Consider the following 24,043-nt stretch of genomic DNA (forward strand, 5'->3'; position numbering starts at 1 on the left):
TCTTTTTTCTGTATTCTCCTCTGGCATAGTTATTTCCACTATTTTATCTTCCAGGTCACTTATCCAGTCTTCTGCCTCAGTTACTCTGCTATTGATTCCTTCTAGAGAATTTTTAATTTCATATATTGTGTTTTTCATCATTGTTTGTTTGCTCTGTAGTTCTTCTAGGTCCTTGTTAAAAGTTTCTTGTATTTTTTCCATTCTATTTCCAAGATTTTGGATCATCTTTACTATCATTACTCTGAATTCTTTTTCAGGTAGGCTACCTATTTCCTCTTCATTTGTTTGGTCTGGTGGGCTTTTACCTTGCTCCTTCATCTGCTGTGTATTTCTCTGTTTTCTCATTTTGCTTAACTTACTGCGTTTGGGGTCTCCTTTTCTCAGGCTGCCGGTTGTTAGTTCCTGTTGTTTTTGGTGTCTGCCCCCAGTGGGTAAATTTGGTTCAGTGGATTGTGTAGGCTTCCTCATGTAGGGAACTGGTGCCTGTGTTCTGATGGATGAGGCTGGATCCTGTCTTTCTGGTGAGCAGGACTGCCTCCGGTGGTGTGTTTTGGGGTGTCTGTGATCTTATTATGATTTTAGGCAGCCTCTCTGCTAATGGGTGGGGTTGTGTTCTTGTCTTGCTAGTTGTTTGTTTGGCATGGGTTGTCCAACACTGGAGCTTGCTGGTTGTTGTGTAGAGCTGTGTCTTAGCGTTGAGATGGAGATCTCTGGGAGAGCTCTCACTGATTGATACTATGAGGGGCCGGGAGGTCTCTGGTGGACCAATGTCCTGAACCTGGCTCTCTCACCTCAGAGGCTCAGGCCTGACACCTGGCCGGAGCGCCAAGACCTTGAGGCATCCTGGAGAAGAGGGCCTGAAGCCAGGAGAAAGCTAGAGGATGGGAGACCTGTCAGAAGCCTTGTTTGATGAAATCAGGCAAAGGTTGGTGACATTCTGTACCCATTTTCTACTCGCAAAGGGGAAAGGGGTGCCTTGGGAAGCTGAGCCTGCACTTCCACCTAGTTTTCAATTTTTAAAGCAAATATTCACTTATTAAAGTACATGAAGTTAGTATGATATTTAAATATACTATAAGCACTTAATTTATTTTCTCCTTAATATATACCTGTCAATAAACAGTGGTGTATTTTGTAGTTGATAAAAATCTCAGATTCTAGGAAATAAAGTGACAATCCTAGTATCATGAACACAATTATTACTGAAAAAACTTTGGAAAGATTATGAACTGTTGAGAAATGTAAAGAAAGAAAAAAAAAACCAAATGTTCCATGGGCAGCTTGGGGAATCAAGGACTGGCATTAAATTTTTAATAACCATCTCTCTATTAATATTAAATTATTTTGTTAAAAAAAAACAAGTACAGTACCTCCAGCAACCCTCTGTTCCTAAAGAAATTAGGAATTTTTTATGGCCTCTGCTGAAAAGAGGTTTGCAGGATTGCTTGATGCCTGTTTAATTTTGGCAAAGGGCACCTAGCAAACATAACCAAAATGGACGCTGACATAATTTTGAAAACTCCCCCAGCAATAAACCAGCTGTCTCTTTGCCTCTCAACACTTCTGCTAGCTTCTGCTGTAGAAAGTCTCTGGAAGCTGCACTGGCTTCAAGGGCACCATAGCTGGCTTTCTCCACTGAGTCACATGATACTTGCAGTGACTGCTTACAGGGAGGGAAGCACCTCTGAGTTGTGCAGGGCAAGCCTGCTAGCCCATGAGAATGCACTGCAGCAACAAGTCCTCAACAGTGAATACTGCTTTAGAGCATTGCAAATTTCCTCGGCCCAGGACCAGGGGATTTTTTTAGTTCAGCGGTTTCAGATGTTGGCCCCCTGGAAGTCAAAGCCATGGCTTTCAGCTACACTTTGCTCCCCTCATTGTAGGCAGCTGCAAGATAACATTCAGTTTCTCACAAGGAACACACATTTGGAAGGATCATCACAAATGTGCTGATCATTCAGCAAGTACTTAGCAAAGTATTGCTCCTGGAGAGTAGCCTAATGGTTAAGAGCACAGGCACACCTAGCTTAATCACTTATGTTTGATTTTGGATTTGAGACAGTTCTGAGTTCAAGCCCCAGGACTGTCACTTATTAGCTATGTGAACATGGGAAAGCTCTCTGAGCCTCAGTTTCCTCATCTGTAAAATGGGGCTTGCAGTTCTACCCTCAAAAGATGGTTTTAAGGATTGCAGGAGGAAGTATGTGTAAAGTACTTGGCCGGTAGTAAGCGTTAGATGAGCGGTAACTCTGATGTTGATGTCGACCCTGAAAGGGATCACAAGCACATAACTCTGACATTTCCAGGTTCTTAAGATTGTATCTAAATTCAGAAGCCCTGTTCTCTGTTAGTCTGCTGGAAGAGTCCACTGCCCCTGTAATATTCTCCAGAATGAATAGAATATGGCACAGATGATACATGCTACTAAGTTTCAGAGGAAGGAGATGTCACCTTCAGATGCACATTCAGGAAAAGCTTCACAGAGTGAAAGGTGCGTTCCATCTCAAAAAAGGGAGCAAGGAGTTGTTTCTCCCAGACAGGTTGTACACAGCTATGGTAGAACAAGAATAATTGAACCCTTGAAAGAATATTAAAGGATTCTCTCATTTTATGAATGATGAAACTGATAACCCAGAGAGGGGGAGTGACTAATCCACGGACACACAGCAATTTAATAACAAAGACCCCAGTTCTTGAGCATAACCTGCCCATTGTGCAGCAGTGCCTCTCATTCCTTGATTTGACAACGCATGATAGTTTGACCAGCACCCTTCTTCAGTCTCACTAATTGTTCCAACAAAGCATTCTGAGAAGTCTTAGTAAACAGGAAACCATTCTGGTCCATTTGGAAAAAGTTTTTTTCCTGCTCCTACCCACTGTGTAACATGCAGCAAGGCACTCCTAAATCTGAACTACTAATAATGTCTTTTCAAAGCTGACATTTATCAAGAGCTTACAAGTGCTCTACTTGAATTATCCCTTACCATCCACTGTCCCATAGCAGCATTTCATAGGGGGTCATCCACAGACCACAACATTGGAATCACTAATACAGATCCCCATCCCTAGATTTACTAAATCAGAAATTCTGGTGGCCTAAGAATTTAAGCTGTAGCCAGCTCCCCAGATGATTCTGATGCTCATGAAAGTTTGAAGCTTGCTATATACTAGGTACTCTTATAATCCTCTAAAATTCTACTGAAGACGAAAACTGAGGCCCAGAGAGAAGTAACATATTCAGCCACACAGCTCATAAGTAGCAAATCTGGGATTTGAACCCACGTCTCTCTTTTTTTTTTTTTTTTTTTGAGAGTTTTCAATATTTGACTTGGAGTCCAGCTAAGATTTTAGTTTTTAGTGAAGCGTCCAGATTGGCAGCTGGGCTTGATGTTCTTCCCTATTTTCTCAAACTCATAATTTTCTTCATTTCTCGACTCAGCCTGCAGCCTATGTTTTGTGATGTTCAGTCACCTTCATTGTTCACCATCATCTGCAGATCTCAGAGCCGAGGGTCATGTGGTGTTAAAGTGGAATAGAGGGATGTTTGACAAGGTGGCGTCATATTAACAGCAGTTCTCCTAACGAGAGTTGGGCTGTGAGGGTGGATGGTGCATTTGGCAGATTCTCACTGGGGTAATTCACCGTGTAATTAGCTAAATGCACGGAAGCCATCAGACCACAGCGGTACAAGGGATGCCTAGCTGAGGCGGATGTCATGTTCCTCTCCAGCCCGGTCTCCCCCTTGAGGGTTTAGTCAGTACCTTGGTGGTGATTAATTGAACATTCTGAAAGGGAGGTCAAAAAAACATTACCAATTACCTCCTGCACCCCTTTACTGTACGGAGGATGAAGACTTCATTTAACACACTTGGAGAGCTACCCAAGCTTCCTGGAAAAATTATTATTATTATTTTTTTTGGAAAATCCTACAGTCTTTGACATTTAGAACTTTAGGGGATCTAAGACATGATCTAACCCAGTGCTTCTCAATCTTCAATGTGCATAAAAGCTACCTACGCATCTTGTTAGAGGGCAGGTTCTTACTTAGTAAGTCTCGGGTGAGGCTTTGGATTCTACATTTCTAACAAATTTCTGCTGGTGCCAAAGCTGCTGATCTCTGGACCACACTGAATAGCAAGGACCTCACCCAGGGAAGGCAAATGAGTTACACCTTGAATACAGACTTGCACAGCTAATGATTGCTGTCTTGAGAACTAGACTAAGGATTCTGTAGGTGGCTCTGGGACCAGCAGGTCAATTCTCCGAGCCTATCACAGGCTTAAGAGTAGGAAACCTCACCTCAAAAATTTCTCTCTTTTTTTTATTGGCACTTCCTTTTACTTGCAGTTGCATTTTTACAACATTTTTGAATTCCTGAGTTTTTGTTTGTTTGTCTTTTGTTTTTATTGCGGTATACTTGGCATAACATTATATTAGTTTCAGGTGTACAGTGCAATGGTTCGATGCTTGCATATACTGAAAAATGATCACCACCATAAGTCCAGTTAATATCCATCACCCTACACAGCTACATTTTTTTTCTTGTGAAGTCTCATTTTTATATTGCAGAAACTGAAACCCAGAAATGTCAGTGACTTGCTCAGGGTGATATTAGCAGTTAGTGGTAGAGCTGGGACTGACTTCAGCTGGAATGTAAACCTAGGTTTCTCTCTCTGAGCTGCACATTTTCATTGCAGATTGCCTGTGAAGCTGCTTTAAAATGTCGTTCCTCAGTTCCGTAATTGGCAGAATCAGCCACGGAGTCCAATTTGGATTCAAGAAGCCGGGACACTCAGCCTGGCTTAACTTCTGAAAAGTTTTGCAACTTTGGGAAAAGAATTTCTCTGGGCCTTAGTTTTGTTATCCATGATACGAGGAAGTCCTTGCTTCACCTTTCAGGTTTATTCTGATGTTGTGGAAGGCAGTGAGATAAAAGATATGAAAGTCATTTGACAAAACATAAGTGACTTAAATAAATAGAGGGCATTTTTATTTAAATTGCTGTAGGATAACAGTAAACTTTTCTATAGGTTATCGATTTTGGAAAAGTAGAAATATATATATATACGTACATATATGTATAATACATGCACTTACCTTTGTTCTAGGTTGTATTTTATTCCGAATGATTAAAAATTACTATTTTGAATTTTATTAATGAGGCCTTTTTGATTTTCTACCCACTTTAATGTATCCAGCTTGTGCAAAGCATGCATAGAGGCATGGAGGAGGGAGGGAGGGAAGGAGGAAGGCGGGGAAGACGGGGAGAGAGAGAGAGATATCAAGCCATCCAGCCAAAATCTTGTCTAAGATATCGTCTCGTCCTAGGCTGCCAGGAACAACAAGCCTCCTTGTTTCCTCATTCATATCCAGAAGGGGAGATGGGGATTTTCTTTTTTAATCCAAAGCCTCCAACAAACCTTTCCTTTTTTTTCATTAGCTCAGTTGACTTAGGCCTCCCATTCCTGAACCAATCCCTGGCAATGGGAGGGGAAATACCAAGAGTGGCTTAGAGCAATCAGGCCCACACCTGGAACAGAAGAACAGTCTCTACTCTTGTTACAAGGGGTAGGATAGATTCAACCGTTACATCCACTGCAAGGGGCTAATGGGAAAATATAAAGAATTAGCTTTACCTGCCTATGTAATTCCATGAATTTATACCTCCTCTCCGACTTGTGGAAGTTTAAAGTTGTAAGTGTCGTAGCAGTGGTTATCTTTGGTTACACACCTGATTGTGTGCCAGACATGATGGTCAGCTCCTTAAATATCTTGCTGCAATCTTTAAACAAACCTTCATATGATGTAGCTTCATTTTAAAGCTGAGGTGATGTAACTTCATTTTAAAGATGAGGGAACTGAGGCTCAGCTAAGCTACAGAACTTGCCCTAGGGCATCTATAGAGAAGCTGGAATTCGAAGCTGATTCCAAAACTCATGTCTTTAGGACTTAATTAATTAATATAGATATTCTTATCTACACTGGAATTTAAAACACAGTATACAAAGATGATCTCCAAAATGTAATTTCATATTATCATTATCATCATAATGAAACTGTCTTTGTAGATGCATTTAATTGAGAGAAAAAGAGATTTATTTCCCATAAATACATGAAGCTGAAAGTAAATCTGAAAACTTAGTTGTGCTGATGGGTGCAGAGCTCTCCCTTCCCCAACTTTGACTGATCCTATTGGCAAATAACAAAATGGAACATTTGAGTTACCGCTTGCCTCTTCCTACTATAAGAGTGAAGAACGAAACAAGGTCTCCAAATTAAGCGTTAGGAAGAAATATTATTCAAAGTTGTTCTCAGTCTGTGGATAGTGAGGTCTCAGCTCTTAGATACGTCCCTGGGAGACTGAAACTAGAAGATTCACACAGGAAGCTCCCTGCCAGCAGGCCGTAGCAAAGAAAAGCACAACTGTATCGATGCATTCATGTGTCTTTTAAAGAGTGATGGAGCAACTGCCGTGTGTCACCTCTGTCACCACTTCCAAGGCTGTTTAAGTTGGGAACTGGTTTACCATCCCCAGCTCCTCCTGATCATGATCTCGCACAAGTTCAGTTCCTTCCCCTGCTTACTTTCATAATAATTAAAGTTACTATTCCTTGAGTTTTTCAAATAGGGCATTGTTTTAGGTGCTTTATATAAATTATCTCATTTAATCCTCACAGCAACCCAGTAAGACAGATACTGTTTTACCTTTTCTATAGTGGAGAAAACTGAGGCTCAGAAAGGTTAAGTATCTTGTCCAAGATTACAAAGCTTTGTGACCTTGCCTTTAACTTAGTCTGTTTTTATTTATTTATTTATTTTTGGCTGTGTTGGGTCTTAGTTTCTCTGTGAGGGCTTTCTCCAGTTGCGGCAAGCGGGGACCACTCCTCATCGCGGTGCGCGGGCCTCTCACTATCGCGGCCTCTCTTGTTGTGGAGCACAGGCTCCAGACGCGCAGGCTCAGTAATTGTGGCTCACGGGCCTAGTTGCTTCGCGGCATGTGGGATCTTCCCAGACCAGGGCTCGAACCCGTGTCGCCTGCATTGGCAGGCAGATTCTCAACCACTGCGCCACCAGGGAAGCCCCCTTAGTCTGTTTTTAACCCAAGGAGCCTGGCTTTAGAGCCCCCTGTTACCTCAGACCAAATAAAGGTGAATGCTTACAGGTTTACCCTGAGAGTTCCTACTGCTGAGAAGTAGAGAGTTTGAATATTTGTGGTAGTTTACTTTAAAATCTAACCTCTCATTTCACAAAGTGGCTCTTCCTAAAATGCAGTCACACCAAACTTAGAAAGAACAGTCCAGAGGGAAAAGATAAGACCCCTCAAGTTGTTTATCTTGGTACCTACTGAACAGAATGCTGTATAGACCTAGGGGCCTCCTCTCTACTTTCCCACTTCCTTTCCTCGGGGATGAGAGGCGGGTGTCCCCTTTGACCCCACCATTACGAAGTCCCAGGGCTGCCTCCTTCATCCTTCTCCTCTCTGTGCTCAGGCCACGATCTCTGACCTGCTGCTGCCCCTGCCCTTGTTCTTGTCACTGCTCCTTCACTTCCATGGTGCATGTACATATTTCCTAAATGTCTTCTCCTCAAAACAAGAGGGGATTTCACTCTTTCAAGGGGACATATAATGGGCTGTAGTGTACCATCAATCTTAAGTGTGATGACTCTGAAATAAGACTGTGCAGATTCAAGTCTCAATCCCTTATTTACTCATGGTGATACTTTCAGCAAGTGACTGAAAGTAACCTGAGCCTGCACAACTGAGAAGTGAGAGTTAATCAGAGCGCCCACCTCAAAAGATTGTGGCGAAGAAAAGATGCACTTATCCAGGTCGTGTGCTCATAGCTGTGCCTGGACGGTCATATACAGGCCCACTAAATACTGCCTAATGGGATTGTCTACTAATTCAACAGATACTTCTTGAGTCCCTACCAGACATGCTCCTTGCTCTCACAGAGACCACATCTTAAATAGAAGATGCACTTTAAACAACCACCTATAGAAATAATGTATAATTACAAATGTAAATAAGGGCAGTTAGGGAAGTGTCTACATTGCTATGAGAGCATATGTCAGAGGACCTGAGAGACGGAGGTATGATCAAGGAAGACTCCTCAGTGGAAGGGACATTTGAACTGAGGTCTGCAAGATGCATAAGAGCAAGGAATTCCAATTATCTGATGGATATTCCCAATTATCTGATGAAGCAAATGTTCGAAATTCTTTGGTCCTATTTAAACATCTGCATATTATTTAGTATCGGTAACGTTCTATTAGGAAATTGTCTGGTGCTTATACTTTTGTTGTAAGTAGATATTTGCTGTTCCTATTCGTTGTAAAGGCATTTGTTCTATAATCAGACAGCTCTTAGCATCATTTATTTTGCCTTTGTTGTGTACACTGGGTACATGCTTACAGGTATACATTTTAAGTTATCATAATTATATCAATTTTTTAAATTACTGCTGAGTCCCTTTTCACCAGTGCATTTTTTTTAAACATAGCTACTAGATCCAGTGCTGGTTAGAAGTAAACATGTGTCTAAACTTCCACTCACAGGATTCAGTAATCAGTGTGAATCCATGCACCCTCCCCATCAGCCTATCTCTGTTCAAGAGATCCATTTCAGCACCACCCTCATGCCCCCTGCCATTCAAGAGCCAAGCGAAATTGTAAATCCGTAGAAGCAAAGGTCACTGGCTGTGTTCCCGCATCTCTGTAATGTTGAATGTGCTGCTTCTTTCTGTTACCCTTTTGTTGCCTGTTCCTGGGAATCCTGCCCATATGGTCTGCATTAGGTCAGCTTTCTGTTCTTAGCCAAAATTAAATAAAAAACAATAAGAGGCAGTGGGTAAGATTCTGTGGAAGGGGGTATCTCTGATACCTGTGAGTGGAACTGATTATACCCTAGATGGGGTTTTTTGAAGTCTGTAGGATAATTCTCTTTTTGAGTCAATATCTTCTGGGGGGAAGGAACTATCAGACTCTTAGATGCATTAAAACATTAGCACCTTGTCTAAGGAGGACAGAAACCAAACCTTGACTTCTTTGCTTCCTACCTGAAAGCTAGAAGCAGATTGTCATTTCCCTCTGACCCAGAACTGAAGCAGTGGGAGGTTTTGTAGGTCCAAACCCATCCTCATTAGCTCATGGGGCAAGGTTGGGGTCAGTTTCAAAACCCAGGGATAAGAGGAAACCATGAGTCTCCCAATGACCTGGGATGAGTTGGATCACAACCTTTAAGTCACTCATGGCCTGCCATTAAGTCATGAAATTTGACCTGATCAAATACCACATTTATGACTCACTGTCCTGGGTTTTAGAAGATTATGAAGAGGAGGGGTGTGTGAGTGGAAAGGCACCCCTTTTCCTCTTAGTGATGTGCAATGTCATCACCCTTGACGATATGCATAAGCCCCAGGAATATGTAGCTCTACTTCTGCTGACGTTTACCCATAATTCCCCTCCCTCTACCCCTGTGCACTGGAAACACTTGACTGGAATGTTTCCAGCCTTGAGGAAAGACACCAAAACAAATGTCCTCTATGGTATTATTTAAAAATGGATTGGGAAATGAGGAATTATTAGTTACAGGGTATGTATAAAAATCTCTAGCAAGGCATCACACATAATGCTTTGAGTTGTATGAACCAGCTAATGAAAAGATTAGCTCAATCGTCTCTCTCCAACTTGGGACTTAAGTCAATAATTCAGATGAAAATTGAACTAGAACAAGCCTTTACCTCTCAGGATACAAGCTCCCGGGTGTTAAAACTTCTTTATCAGAATTGAGTATACAGATTCTCACATCTCTTTCTGAAAAGTGTCAGAAGAGGACTTTGGGCCTAGGTGAGTTCATTGTAAAACCTGGTTCCATTCCACACTTCCTGAGGATCTGTAATAGTTTCCAGTGAGTCCCTCCTTTGGAAGAAAGAAATGTCCATTAAAATTATAGATTGTTAATATAGTTGCCTTCACTTTTTCCTCCTTCCGGGGATTTCAATATGATCTCAATCTTTTTTTTTCCATACAATTACAGTGACTCCTGGCTTTCAATTTTATTTGAAAGTTTTAGCTTGTACTTGGTTAAATTGAGAAGTGGAACCCAAAAAGAATTCTACCAACCTTCTAAAAGTATTCAATTCATCATATATTTTATTAATTGTGCTTTATTATTATTAAATGTAACATTTCAGATGTTCTCGGGAATTCCCTGGTGGTCCAGTAGTTAAGACTCGGGGCTTTCACTGCCATGGGCCTGGGTTCAATCCCTGGCAGGGAACTAAGATCCCGCAAGCCACGCGGCGCAGCCAAAAATAATAATAAAGTGGCCTCCCCAGCAGATGCTTTAAAAAAAAAGAAGAGAAACAGATGTACTCGCCTTTCCCCCAAATTTAGCATTTATCCTTCTATTCATCCAACTGTTATGTTGAAAATCAGTAATGTACGATTTATGTGTCATTCTCAATGAATTCCACACAAATTAACACATAACTAGAAAGTAATAATTTTTCAAGAGAAATGAATTTGATTTTGTGAGAATAACAGCAATGGAAGAGATTAAGCCACAAAAATGAGGAACACTACGTAAGTTCTAGCACAAAGAAGTACTGCAGAATTTGCCATAGCAAGGCCTCACACGGTTAGGAAAAGCACACTAGCCCTGTATCAAGATCACAGTTTGCAAGGGAAATGCAAGACTGAGGCTTTTTGCTAGGAGAATTTTCCTTATTCATTATTCCTATTTTATGCCATATAGTTTTTTAAAAAGCAGTTAAAGCACTTGGTAATTATAGATTAAATGGAACTGAAAGGCAAACTTTTAATAAATTAAATCTGAAAGGAATTTGATGCAGCAGCCTGCGGTCTGAACCCTTAGTTGTGATTTTGACCATTGCAATGATCTTTAAAAATTTGAATTTAAATGACTTCCAGGCAGGCCTGTATTTTTATAGTCTAGTTAACTACAGGACCAATCTCTTCCTATTCTTCATTACACCTACTTCATGCTTTTATATGATATCCTTGGCCGGATATATTTTTTCCTTTTTTATTTTTCTTTTTCTTTATTGATTTATTTATTTTTGGCTGTGTTGGGTCTTCATTGCTGCTACGCGGGTTTTCTCTAGTCGCGGCGAGCGGGGGTTACTCTTCGTTGCGGTGCGCAGGTTTCTCATTGCGGTGGCTTCTCTTGTTGCAGAGCATGGGCTCTAGGCGCACGGGCTTCAGTAGTTGTGGCTCGCGGGCTCTAGAATGCAGGCTCAGTAGTTGTGGTGCATGGGCTTAGTTGCTCCGCGGCATGTGGGATTCTCCCAGGCCAGGGCTCGAACCCGTGTCCCCTGCATTGGCAGGCGGATTCTTAACCCCTGCGCCACCAGGGAAGCCCGCCTTAGCCGGATTTGAATGTGTGATCCTGGACTTAGTCTAACCCTCTCAGTAATTCAATTTAGCAAGTTTTATTCTGAGTACTTATTTTGTATCAACTGTAGTGGTCAGCATTAGGGACAGGTAAGCAACAGGATACATGTTTGCCATCATGAGGGAAACAAGGATTCAGCAAGATTGTATCAAGAGGACTGACCCTGGCGGAAGGAGTTAGCAAAAACTTCCCTAAATTCACATAGACTTTCTAGAAGAAGAACACCGAGGCCCAGAATCCGCCAGGATTAGAACTGGCTCTCATCTCTAGAGTTGGTGTTTTTTCCACTCTGCTGTGAGTGTTGGAAGGGGCAGGGACCCATATGAGGGGACCAAAAAGCCTTTACCTCTCAGCCTTTACCTCAGCCTTTACCTATCAGACCCACATGAGCAGCCTCAGTCCACTGGACAGGCCAGGCTTGTTGAGTGTCTTTTTACAACTGACCCTGTATTAGTCATAACTTTTATGAAAGCCTTCTCTTCTGGGGTCCTTTGGAGAGAAGAGCCTTCCTCTTTCTGCTCCTGAGGTCTACCTCTTACTTCCTCTAAAAGCTTCACTGTCACTTGAAACAAGAACTTAAAACCTCACCAAACTCACTTGGTTTATCCACTTGTCCAGATGGATTATTTTGGTGTATGACTGAAGCAGAATCTTTCCACCTTATGACAACGATAGAGCCACACAAGTGACTGATCCATAAACAACAAATGCATTAATGTGATTCCTTAACAAGGAATCAGTCCACTAAGATAACCTCAAGATATGTATTCACATGATTTACCCATGAGAATTTAAAAATTGAAAATCAAAACAACAATTGTCTCTCATATCTTAAAGCCACCAGTGTCCACTTCATAAGTATTTTACCCCATAGTGAAAATACTTAGTAGAAAAAGTACAAGGTTTGAATCTGCAAACATAAATTTAAATTATTGTTTTACCACTTAACTACCCAAGAACTTTGGGATTTTGGTGGGAAGGGTTATTTACAAAATGCTGATAATACTAACTCATAATATGGTTGTGAGATTTCAAACATTTACAATAGCCTCACAGAAGCAAAAAAAAAGACAGGGTAAAAATAACCTCAGCCCTTTTATTTTTCTACTAGCTTTTATGAAAAATGGCCATCCTCCTGCAACTACCTGGTATTTCAGCAATATTCTCCTATTATTTATATTCCACTTCTAAGCTCCATATCTGGTTACTATTTCTCCATTTACTTCGGTAGAGGGATTCGAAATTGTCAAAGATGTTGGCCTTCTCTTGGATCTCCATTTCATATTCTAGTTGGGTAAAACTTGTTTTCACCTCTTAGAACGCTGAGTTGAGTGCATGCTAGGTAGTTTCAGAGTGTTTTTTTCTTGGAAAGAGTGTTTTGGATATTCCCAGATGGTTAACAGTTCATTGCCTTAACATTTAAAGTTACTCAGGGCACAATGTCATTTCATGGACAATAAAACAAGGTCTCCTACCCACACACTAGTCACAGTAATTGAAAATTGCAGAGTTAGGATTTCTTGGATTTTTTTGCAATTTCTCACTCTTCTCTGGATGATATGAGTGGTGAACTAGGATTTAAAATAGCCCTGTTGTCCCTTCCCAAATAAGCGTGTGATGCTGCTGGGTCACTGACGGATGCGATTTGTTTCTCTATGTAAGACAATAGGACAAGGACATCTCTCCAGAACATATACCTATCACCGAAAAAGTTTCAGGAAAAGAAGCAGCAAACCTGAAATCAGTCCTGGAATTAGCTATTTATTATATAAAAATAAGGTCCACTCTTCATTGTTTAATGCAGTATCTTTTAAGCAAAGTGGAACTCAGTTAACCAAATGTGTTTCTTTTCTTTTTGGAGAAAGATGTTGGGATGGGAATGGGAAGAAGGAAAAGAAAACCTCTTCATCTAAATGTTTAGCATGGATTTGCCACTGTTAGAACCATCAGTGCATGGGTCAGTCTGGAAAAGAAGTCCATCCCTCTACCTAACAGAACAGCTGAACAATCTATGTGAGAACTGCCCTCGTTCACAGAGGATCATTTGTGGAAGGTCCAGAATACTGGTGCAAATAAATCAGCCTGTTTCCCAAAATTTCAGCATCTCATTCTTGATTGATAAGCACAATAATTCCAGGTAAAGCATAATTTCAACAGCAGATTGTTGAATGGGGAACAGAGGACTTTTTTTTATTGGCATTGGCCTGCTTAGTAGGGCCTCTCCAAAAACCCTTGTCAGGAATGGACACTTGTGAGTTAAAAGTCAACTGTAGAAAGTAGTGTAGACCCTTGGACAAAAGCAAGGCCTGCAGCAAGCTTCTTGCAAAGGCAATTTATCTGCAGAGAATGACAATTTATTCATTAGTCTCTCCCTTTCATCTGTTTCCCTTCATGTATTTTTGGTTTCCTTCTCTCTCATTTTAATTACTGTCAACAATAATCTCATGGGTGTTTAAATAGGTGAAAATTACAAGACAAAAAATATCGATCAGTATTTTGTTATGTTTTCCAGGGCAGTAGAGATTGCTCCATGCTCTTTCTGATAAGTTAAGGAGGAACCATCTCTTGTTAAATGTTCTTACCAAAAAAAGGGACAGTTTAGTGGTTTCTTCTGTGTCTCTACAAGACAAGTGAAGAGAAAGGCAATTAGGAAGGCCACTTGGGGAAGTCTGGAAAAGGTGGGATGGAGGCTTATTTTTAAAAAAGGTTAGCTAAATTCATGTGACAGTTGCTATTCCTTCCATTTTCTGAAATTTCATCACCTAAGTACAGCCTGATACTGAGGAGGCATTCCAAGAAAGAACTTATAATTGAAGAAAGTGTCAAGATATGCAATTGTTTAGTTTCATCCTTAGGAGCAGGAACCTTGGAACAAACAGATAAAGTGCCAGCTGTACTACTTATTAACCACAGCTCTGGGCAAATCACTAACTATCCTTAATTCTCAATCTCCTTATTTTTAAAATGAGACTATTAATAATAATAACTTCCTCATATGTTATTGTCAAAATTAAATATTACAACCCAGCAATTCCACTCCTGGATATATATATATATATATATATATATATATATATATATATATATATATATATATATATATATATATATATCTGGAAAAAAACCCCAAAAAACTCTAATTTGAAAAGATATATGCTACCCCAGTGTTCATAGCAGCATTATTTACAATAGCCAAGATACGGAAACAACCTAAGTGTCCATCAACAGATGAATGGATAAAGAAGATGTGGTATATACACACAATGGAATACTACTCAGCCATAAAAAAGAATGAAATTTTGCCATTTGCAGCAACATGGATGGACTTGGAGGGCATTATGCTAAGTGAAATAAGTCAGACAGAGAAAGACAAATACTGTATGTTATCACTTATATGTGGAATATTAAAAATACAACAAACTGGTGAATATACCAAAAAAGAAGCAGACTCACAGATACAGAGAACAAACTAGTGATTACCAGAGGGGAGGGGGAGGAGGGGCAACATAGGGATGGCGGAGTGGAATGTACGAAGTACTGGGTATAAGATAGGCTCAAGGATGTATACAACACAGGGAATACAAGGATGTATCAACACAGGGAATATAGCTAATATTTTGGAATAACTATAAAGGGAAAGTAACCTTTCAAAATTGTAGAAAAAATTAAAATTAAAAATTTTTTTAAAAGCATTAAATATTACAGCTGTGTAAAGACTTCAACACAATGCCTGTCTCTAGTAAATAATAAATGGAAGTTACATGTGTTCTCTCTCTATGAAAACTGCTTTTCAGCTTGATGGTGTGGACAATGGTTAGAACTTCAGCTTTTTCATTGTTCCTCAAGGCCTCTGCTGCTGCTTTATTTAGTCACGTCCTTCTGCTACTGTACCACAGACCAGTAGTTTTCCAAATGTGAACCCTAGCCCAGCATCACCTGGGAACTTTTTAGAAATTCAGATTACTGAGCCTCCCAGACACACTAACTGAGGAATTCTGGGAGGGGGCCCAGAGATCTGTGTTTTAGCAAGGCTTCCCAGGGAACTCTGATGCACCTTAAAGTCTGGGAGCCACTAAAATAGACTCTCCCCCCACCAAACCACTACCTGAGTCAGGCTTCCTTGGCTAATTTTAGGAGATGCTGAAGGCAGCATGGAATCTTATTGCATTGAAATAATCATCAACAGACAGGAGCTATTACACTGTTTTATTACTTACAAGTAGTAAGATCTTAATTAACTCACTTCATTTTTCTGAACTTCAGTTTCCTGACCTGTAAAATGGAAATACAGCCTATTCTGCAGTGGCGCAGTAGGTATGTACTTCAAAAAAAACCCTCACGCCAGCAACCACCTTCGAAAAACAAATATTTCAAAGGGGAAAAAAGGAAAGATAATAGTTGTTCAATTTCACATGCATAATTTAAAAGTTACTTTTATTTTATTTAAACAATAAAGGTGATTAAAAGTAAATAAACTCTACAGATAATTTACTATTACAAGCTCAACATAATAAATTAAAAAGGCTCTCCCCTTTTACCACTTGAGGTACATATAAAAGAGCCTGTTGAAACACATATACAAAGCTTTTTCCCTTGACCTTTGCTCCCAACACAGTTCACATCCTTTGAAGGGAAAAGAGTAGTAAACAAGACAAGGGGGAAAAAGGAAAATGCAGCCAGTTAACCAGCTAGCCACCAAACCCAGCAGCTGCCAGATGCTTTTGGTCCCAGCCAGAAGGATTGAAACCCAACACTGTTCTGCATACTGAAGATTGTATTACTCTAACAGAGTTCCTTAATTTCAGTTGGAGTTGTGAAAAATTCTTATCATAGGTGGAATATGTCTCTAATGTCTTCCCTGTCCTGCCTACGTTATAGGGTTGTTGAGACCCATAAACAAGACGAATTGTGTCTCAGTTAAGATTCTTCGAGTCTCAAGTAATAGAAAACTGAGCTCACGATGGCTTAAGCCAAAAAAAAAAAAAAAAAAAAAAGAGAGACATGTATTATCTTGCTTAGCATCAGCACGTCAGGCATGTCCAGATACAGACGCAGTGTCATCAGGTCATGGATTCTCCATGTCTCCTTATGTTTGCTCCTTTTCAAGTTAGGATCTCCTCTTGCAGTTGAAGCATCTCAACAGATTCAGTAGATTCAGGGCCACATACTTCTAGGTACAAATCCAGTGGAAAACGTTTGAGAGTGTTTACTCTGGTATGCCTATCTGAAGGCTCATGACATGCCATTGGTTCTGAAATGGGCATGTATCCATCACTGAAACAAGCACTGTGTCAGGATTGCTCTGATTGGCTACAGCCACACCTGAAGCACAGAAACTGAGAGTGGGGAAGTGGTGGTTCCTGAAATAGAATTTTTGCTAGTGGGGCTGATGAACATTCAAACCACAGATGTTTACTTACTTGCAAGTGTTATAGTTAACAGGACTTTACATTAGCTCTCATCTTTAGTGGTGTATTTAAATCAAGACACTCTTATCTACCCCCTCATTAAGGAAATTTTGCAAGCCTCCAAGTGACTGCCCCTACCAGGCACTGAGACCGTCTTCTTTTATGAGTTGTAGAGTGCTGTAGGGGTTCGGAGCTCTGGCTGTGCCTTAGCATGGCACACTGAAAGAGACCTGATTACAGTTCCTGCTCTGCCACCTATTCACTGGGTGAACTTGTGTTAAGTTTCTTAACCTCTCCGTGCCTTATCTTCTGAGCACGAGCTCTGTGCTGATCCCAGAGGACTAATGGGAAACTGAAAAGTCCGTATGTAAAATGCTTAGTCTTAGCTACTAGATACTACTCACTAAATTCCATTCTCGTGCATAAAAATGGGGCGTCTGCCATGTAAGTGGTCCAGGGTATCATTGGAAATGTTGTTTCCAGATCTCGGGTGCCTGAGCCTGCTGCTCTAGCGAGAGACCTGTATGAATAGAGGCAGAAGCCTTAGAGTAGACAAGGAACTCAAGGGGTATTCCCATGCAGTTCCAGTCTTCAGAATGGTGTTGCCAAATTAAATCCATCGTACTGATGAAGCGTGAAGACGTTAAGTGAGATACTAAGTGTCACAAAATTAATTTCATTCAATCAGCATTTATTTCTTGAGCATCTGCTATGTTCCAGGCACTAGGTACAAATTTTTAGTTATGAGATGAATAGTTACTAGGGATATGCTGTACAACATGATGACTATAGTGAACACAGCTGTATGGTATATAGGAAAGTTAAGAGAGTAAATCCTGAGTTCTCATCCCAAATTTTTTTTCCTTTTTTTTTTTTTTCTTTTCTTTTCTTTGTATTGTATCTACATGATGTTAGCTTAACCTATTATGGTAATCATTTCACAATATATGTAAATCAAACCATCACGCTGTGTGCCTTAAAATTATACAGTGATATATGTCAATTATTTCTCAGTAAAACTGGAAACAGAAAAAGTAAAATACACAAAAATTGATTAAAAAAATTTTTTTTAATTATTGGCAATAGATGTATTCTGAGTCTTCACCAAAATAAATATACTATATTATTAATAATAGCTTGTTGCAGTTAAGTTTTATTATCCAGAGCGATGGAGGCCTCTTAAAAATAAGACACAAAAATCTTCCCTGCTTACAGAACAAAAAGCATTACATAATCACTTAATTTGGGGGATTCATGATGTCAGTATTCATCCTTTACTTTAGCTTTGCCGAGAAGAAATAATCCAAGAGAAAAAAGGGTCACCGTATCTACACAGCCACCTTAATTCTACTCCCTGGGCCCAGAGTTCAACTCAGTACAGATAACTCTGGGCTAACTCTTAAGTCCTGCCTGCTTCCCTTCCCTTGCAAGTCAATTTCTCACCCCATTCACCCCTCCACCACCCGCAGTCTGTTCAGCTCTTATTTTCAAGTTCCTTGTTGTTCTGAATTCTATTGCATTTTGGCAAGTCACATGTTGCCTGCATTTTTATTGTTCAGAATTCTTCCTTTACCCTATTTACAATGACACTGCAAATTTAAGGTGACATCTTGTAACTGAGCATTAAGGCACATCAATTAAATCGTTATACAAAAATGTTTCTGGCGTGTATATCAAGTGCTTAATATATGTTACCTGCGGTTTTTCTTTTTTTTGGCAATGAATAAGCAGATTTATTTCTTTTTCTTTCTTTTAACATCTTTATTGGAGTATAATTGCTTTACAATGGTGTGTTAGTTTCTGCTTTATAATAAAGTGAATCAGCCATACCAACACACATATCCCCATATCTCTTCCCTCTTGCGTCTCCCTCCCTATCCCACCCCTCTAGGTGGTCACAAAGCACCGAGCTGATCTCCCTGTGCTATGCTGCTGCTTCCCACTAGCTAACTATTTTACATTTGGTAGTGTACATATGTCTGTGCCACTCTTTCACTTCGTCCCAGTTTACCCTTCCCCCTCCCCATGTCCTCAAGTCCATTCTGTATGTCTGCGTCTTTATTCTGGTTCTGCCCCTAGGTTCTTCACAACCACTTTTTTTTTTTTTCTTTAGATTCATATATATGTGTTAGCATACAGTCTTTGTTTTTCTCTTTCTCACTTACTTCACTCTGTATAACAGACTCTAGGTCCATCCACCACTCTACAAATAACTCAATTTCGTTTCTTATTATGGCTGAGTAATATTCCATTGTATATATGTGCCACATCTTCCTTATTCATTCATCTGTCGATGGACACTTAGGTTGCTTCCATGTCCTGGCTATCGTAAACAGAGCTGCAATGAACATTGTGGTACATGACTCTTTGAATTATGGTTTTCTCAGGGTATATGGCCAGTAGTGGGATTGCTGGGTCATATGGTAGTTCTGTTTTTAGTTATTTAAGGAACCTCCATACTGTTCTCCATAGTGGCTGTATCAATCTACATTCCCAGCAACAGTGCAAGAGGGTTCCCTTTTCTCCACACCCTCTCCAGCATTTATTGTTTGTAGATTTTTTGATGATGGCCATTCTGACTGGTATGAGGTGATACCTAATTGTAGTTTTGATTTGCATTTCTCTAATGATTAGTGATTTTGAGCATCCTTTCATGTGTTTGTTGGCAATCTGTATATCTTCTTTGGAGAAATGTCTATTTAGGTCTTCTGCCCATTTTTGGATTGGGTTATTTGTTTTCTTGGTATTGAGCTGCATGAGCTGCTTGTAAATTTTGGAGATTAATCCTTTGTCAGTTGCTTCGTTAGCAAATATTTTCTCCCATTCTGAGGGTTGTCTTTTCATCTTGTTTACGTTTTCCTTTGCTGTGCAAAAGCTTTTAAGTTTCATTAGGTCCCATTTGTTTATTTTTGTTTTTATTTCCATTTCTCTAGGACGTGGGGTCAAAAAGGATTTTGCTGTGATGTATGTTATAGAGTGTTCTGCCTATGTTTTCCTATAAGAGTTTTATAGTGTCTGCCCTTACATTTAGGTCTTTAATCCATTTTGAGTTTATTTTTCTGTATGGTGTTAAGGAGTGTTCTAATTTCATTCTTTTACTTGTAGCTGTGCAGTTTTCCCAGCACCACTTATTGAAGAGGCTGTCTTTTCTCCATTGTATAGTCTCTCCTCTTTTATCAAGGATAAGGTGACCATATGTGTGTGGGTCTATCTCTGGGCTTTCTATCCGGTTCCATTGATCTATATTTCTGTTTTTGTGCCAGTATCATACTGTCTTGATGACTGTAGCTTTGTAGTATAGTCTGAAGTCCGGGAGCCTGATTCCTCCAGCTCCGTTTTTCTTTCTCAAGATTGTTTTGGCTATTTGGCATCTTTTGTGTTTCCATACAAATTGTGAAATGTTTTGTTCTAGCTCTGTGAAAAATGCCATTGGTAGTTTGATAGGGATTGCATTGAAAATGTAGATTGCTTTGGGTAGTGTAGTCATTTTCACAATGTTGATTCTTCCGATCCAAGAACGTGGTATATCTCTTCATCTGTTTGTATCATCTTTAATTTCTTTCATCAGTGTCTTATATAGTTTTCTGCATACAGAAATATATAGTTTTCTGCATACAGGTCTTTTGTCTCCTTAGGTAGGTTTATTCCTAGGTATTTTATTCTTTTGCTGCAATGGTAAAGGGGAGTGTTTCCTTATTTTCTCTTTCAGATTTTTCATTATTAGTGTATAGGAATGCAAGAGATTTCTGTGCATTAATTTAGTATCCTACTACTTTACCAAATTCATTGATTAGCTCTAGTAGTTTTCGAGTAGCATCTTTAGGATTCTCTATGTATAGTATCATGTCATCTGCAAACAGTGACACCTTTACTTCTTCTTTTCCGATTTGGATTCCTTTTATTTCTTTTTCTTCTCTGATTGCTGTGGCTAAAACTTCCAAAACTATGTTGAATAATAGTGGTAAGAGTGGACAACCTTGTCTTGTTCCTGATCTTACAGGAAATGGTTTCAGTTTTTCACCATTAAGAACGACGTTGGCTGTAGGTTTGTCATATATGGCCTTTATTATGTTGAGGTAAGTTCCTTCTACGCCTACTTTCTGGAGGGTTTTTATCATAAATGGGTGTTGAATTTTGTCAAAAGCTTTTTCTGCATGTATTGAGATGATCATATGGTTTTTATCCTTCAGTTTGTTAATATGGTGTATCATTGCTTGATTTGTGTATATTGAAGAATGCTTGCATTCCTGGGATAAACCCCACTTGGTCATGGTGTATGATCCTTTTAATGTGCTGTTGGATTCTGTTTGCCAGTATTTTGTTGAGGATTTTTGCATCTATGTTCATCAGTGATATTGGCCTCTAGTTTTCTTTCTTTGTGACATCTTTGTCTGGTTTTGGTATCAGGGTGACGGTGGCCTCGTAGAGTGAGTTTGGGAGTGTTCTGCTGTATTTTCAAAGAGTTTTAGAAGGATAGGTGTTAGCTCTTCTCTAAATGTTTGATAGAATTCTCCTGTGAAGCCATCTGGTCCTGGGCTTCCATTTGTTGGAAGATTTTTAATCACAGTCTCAATTTCAGTGCTTGTGATTCGTCTGTTTCTATTTTCTATTTCTTCCTGGTTCAGTGTCGGAAGGTTGTGCATTTCTAAGAATTTGTCCATTTCTTCCAGGTTGTCCATTTTATTGGAATATAGTTGCTTGTAGTAATCTCTCATGATCCTTTGTATTTCTGCAGTGTCAGTTGTTACTTCTCCTTTTTCATTTCTAATTTTATTGATTTGAGTCCTCTGTCTCCTTTTCTTGATGAGTCTGGCTAATGGTTTATCAATTTTGTTTGTCTTCTCAAAGAACCAGCTTTTAGTTTTATTGATCTTTGCTATTGTTTTCTTTGTTTCTATTTCATTTATTTCTGCTCTGATCTTTATGATTTCTTCCCTTTTACTAACTTTAGATTTTGTTTGTTCTTTCCCTAGTTCCTTTAGGTGTCAGGTTAGATTCTTTATTGGCGATTTTTCTTGATTCTTGAGGTAGGCTTGTATTGCTATAAACTTCCCTCTTAGAACTGCTTTTGCTGCATCCCATAGGTTTTGGATCATTGTGTTTTCATTGTCATTTGTCTCTAGGTGATTTTTGATTTCCTCTTTGATTTCTCAGTGATCTCTTGGTTATTTAGTAGTGTACTATTTAGCTTTTACGTGTTTGTATATTTACTGATTTTTTCCTCTAATGGATATCTAGTCTCATAGCGTTGTGGTCGAAAAGATACTTTATACGATTTCAATTTTCTTAAATTTACCAAGGCTTGATTTGTGACCCATGATATGATCTATCCTGGAGAATGTTCCATGAGCACTTGAGAAGAAAGTGTATTCTGTTGTTTTTGGATGGCATGTCCTATAAATATCAATTAAGTCCATCTTGTTTAATGTATCATTTAAATCTTGTGTTTTCTTATTTATTTTCATTTTGGATGATGTGTGCATTGGTGAAAGTGGGGTGTTAAAGTCCCCTTCTATGAATGTGTTACTGTCAATTTCCCCTTTTATGGCTGTTAGCTTTTGCCTTATGTATTGAGGTGTTCCTATGTTGTGTGCATAAATATTTACAATTGTTATATCTTCTTCTTGTATTGATCCCTTGATCATTATGTAGTGTTGTTCTTTGTCTCTTGTAATAGTCTTTTAAAGTCTATTTTGTCTGATATGAGAATTGCTACTCCAGCTTTCTTTTGAATTCCATTTGCCTGGAATATCTTTTTCCATCCCCTCACTTTCAGCCTGTATTTGTCCCTGGGTCTGAAGTGGGTCTTTTGTAGGCAGCATATATACAGGTCTTGTTTTTATATCCATTCAACCAGTCTATGTCTTTTGGTTGGAGCATTTAATCCATTTACATTTAAGGTAGTTATTGATATGTATGTTCCTATTACCATTTTCTTAATTGTTTTGGGTTTGTTACTGTAGATATTTCCTTCTCCTGTGTTTCCTGTCTAGGGAAGTTCCTTTAGCATTTGTTGTAAAGCTGGTTTGGTGGTGCTGAATTCTCTTAGCTTTTGCTTGTCTGTAAAGGTTTTAATTTCTCTGTCAAATCTGAATGAGATCCTTGCTGGGTAGAGTAGTGTTGGTTGTAGGTTTTTCTCCTTCATCACTTTAAATATGTCCTGCCACTCCCTTCTGGCTTGCAGAGTTTCTGCTGAAAGATGCGGCTGTTTACCTCATGGGGATTCCCTTGTATGTTATTTATTGTTTTTCCCTTGCTGCTTTTAATAATTTTTCTTTGTATTTAATTTCTGATAGTTTGATTAATATGTTTCTTGGCATGTTTCTCCATGGATTTTTCCTGAATAGGATTCTCTGCGCTTTCTGGACAGGATTAACTATTTCTTTTCCCATATTAGGGAAGTGTTTAACTATAATCTCTTCAAATATTTTCTCAGTCCCTTTCTTTTTCTCTTCTTCCTCTGGGACCCCTATATTTTGAATATTGGTGCATTTAATGTTGTCCCAGAGGTTTCTGAGACTGTTGTCAATTCTTTTCATTCTTTTTTCTTTATTCTGATCTGTGGTAGTTATTTCCACTATTTTATCTTCCAGATCACTTATCCGTTCTTCTGCCTCAGTTATTCTGTTATTGATTCCTTCTAGAGAATTTTTAATTTCATGTATTGTGTTGTTCATCATTGTTTATTTGCTCTTTAGTTCTTCTAGGTCCTTGTTAAACGTTTCTTGTATTTCCTGCATTCTATTTCCAAGATTTTGGATCATCTTTACTATCATTACTCTGAATTCTTTTTCAGGTAGACTGCCTATTTACTCTTCATTTGTTTGGTCTGGTGGGTTTTTACCTTGTTCCTTCATCTGCTGTGTGTTTCTCTGTCTTCTCATTTTGCTTAACTTACTATGTTTGGGGTCTCCTTCTCACAGGCTGCAGGTTCTTAGTTCCCATTGTTTTTGGTGTCTGCCCCCAGTATCTAAGGTAGGTTCAGTGGGTTGTGTAGGCTTCCTGGTGGAGGGGACTGGTGCCTGTGTTCTGGTGGATGAGGCTGGATCTTGTCTTTCTGGTGGGCAGGACCGCATCCGGTGGTGTGTTTTGGGGTGTCTGTGACCTTATTATGATTTTAGGCAGCCTCTCTGCTAATGGGTGGGGTTGTGTTCCTGTCTTGTTAGTTGTTTGGCATAGGGTGTCCAGCACTATAGCTTGCTGGTCCTTGAGTGGA

The 24,043-nt window shown here is 39.4% G+C and overlaps 1 protein-coding gene and 1 long non-coding RNA gene across 7 annotated transcripts in view; one reads left to right on the forward strand and one right to left on the reverse strand.

Moving 5' to 3' along the window:
- Positions 1–24,043, reverse strand: part of LOC309658266 — a 588,006-nt gene that overhangs the window by 290,326 nt on the left and 273,637 nt on the right. The gene's annotated exons all lie outside the window — the stretch shown is intronic.
- GABRB2 (gamma-aminobutyric acid type A receptor subunit beta2) overlaps positions 1–24,043 on the forward strand; it is a 296,376-nt gene that overhangs the window by 265,604 nt on the left and 6,729 nt on the right. The window contains exon 10 of one of the 6 annotated variants that reach the window (XM_082456486.1): positions 797–925. The exons of the other annotated variants lie outside the window; for them this stretch is intronic. Within the exon in view, the coding sequence (XP_082312612.1) occupies positions 797–910 (114 nt within the window). The 3' untranslated portion in view covers positions 911–925. The remainder of the gene's footprint in view (positions 1–796; positions 926–24,043) is intronic. 6 annotated transcript variants of the gene reach the window in all.

This window comes from Balaenoptera physalus (genome assembly GCF_965194825.1).
Source record: "Balaenoptera physalus genome assembly, chromosome: 3".
In the NCBI taxonomy this organism is placed as follows: Eukaryota; Metazoa; Chordata; class Mammalia; order Artiodactyla; family Balaenopteridae; genus Balaenoptera; species Balaenoptera physalus.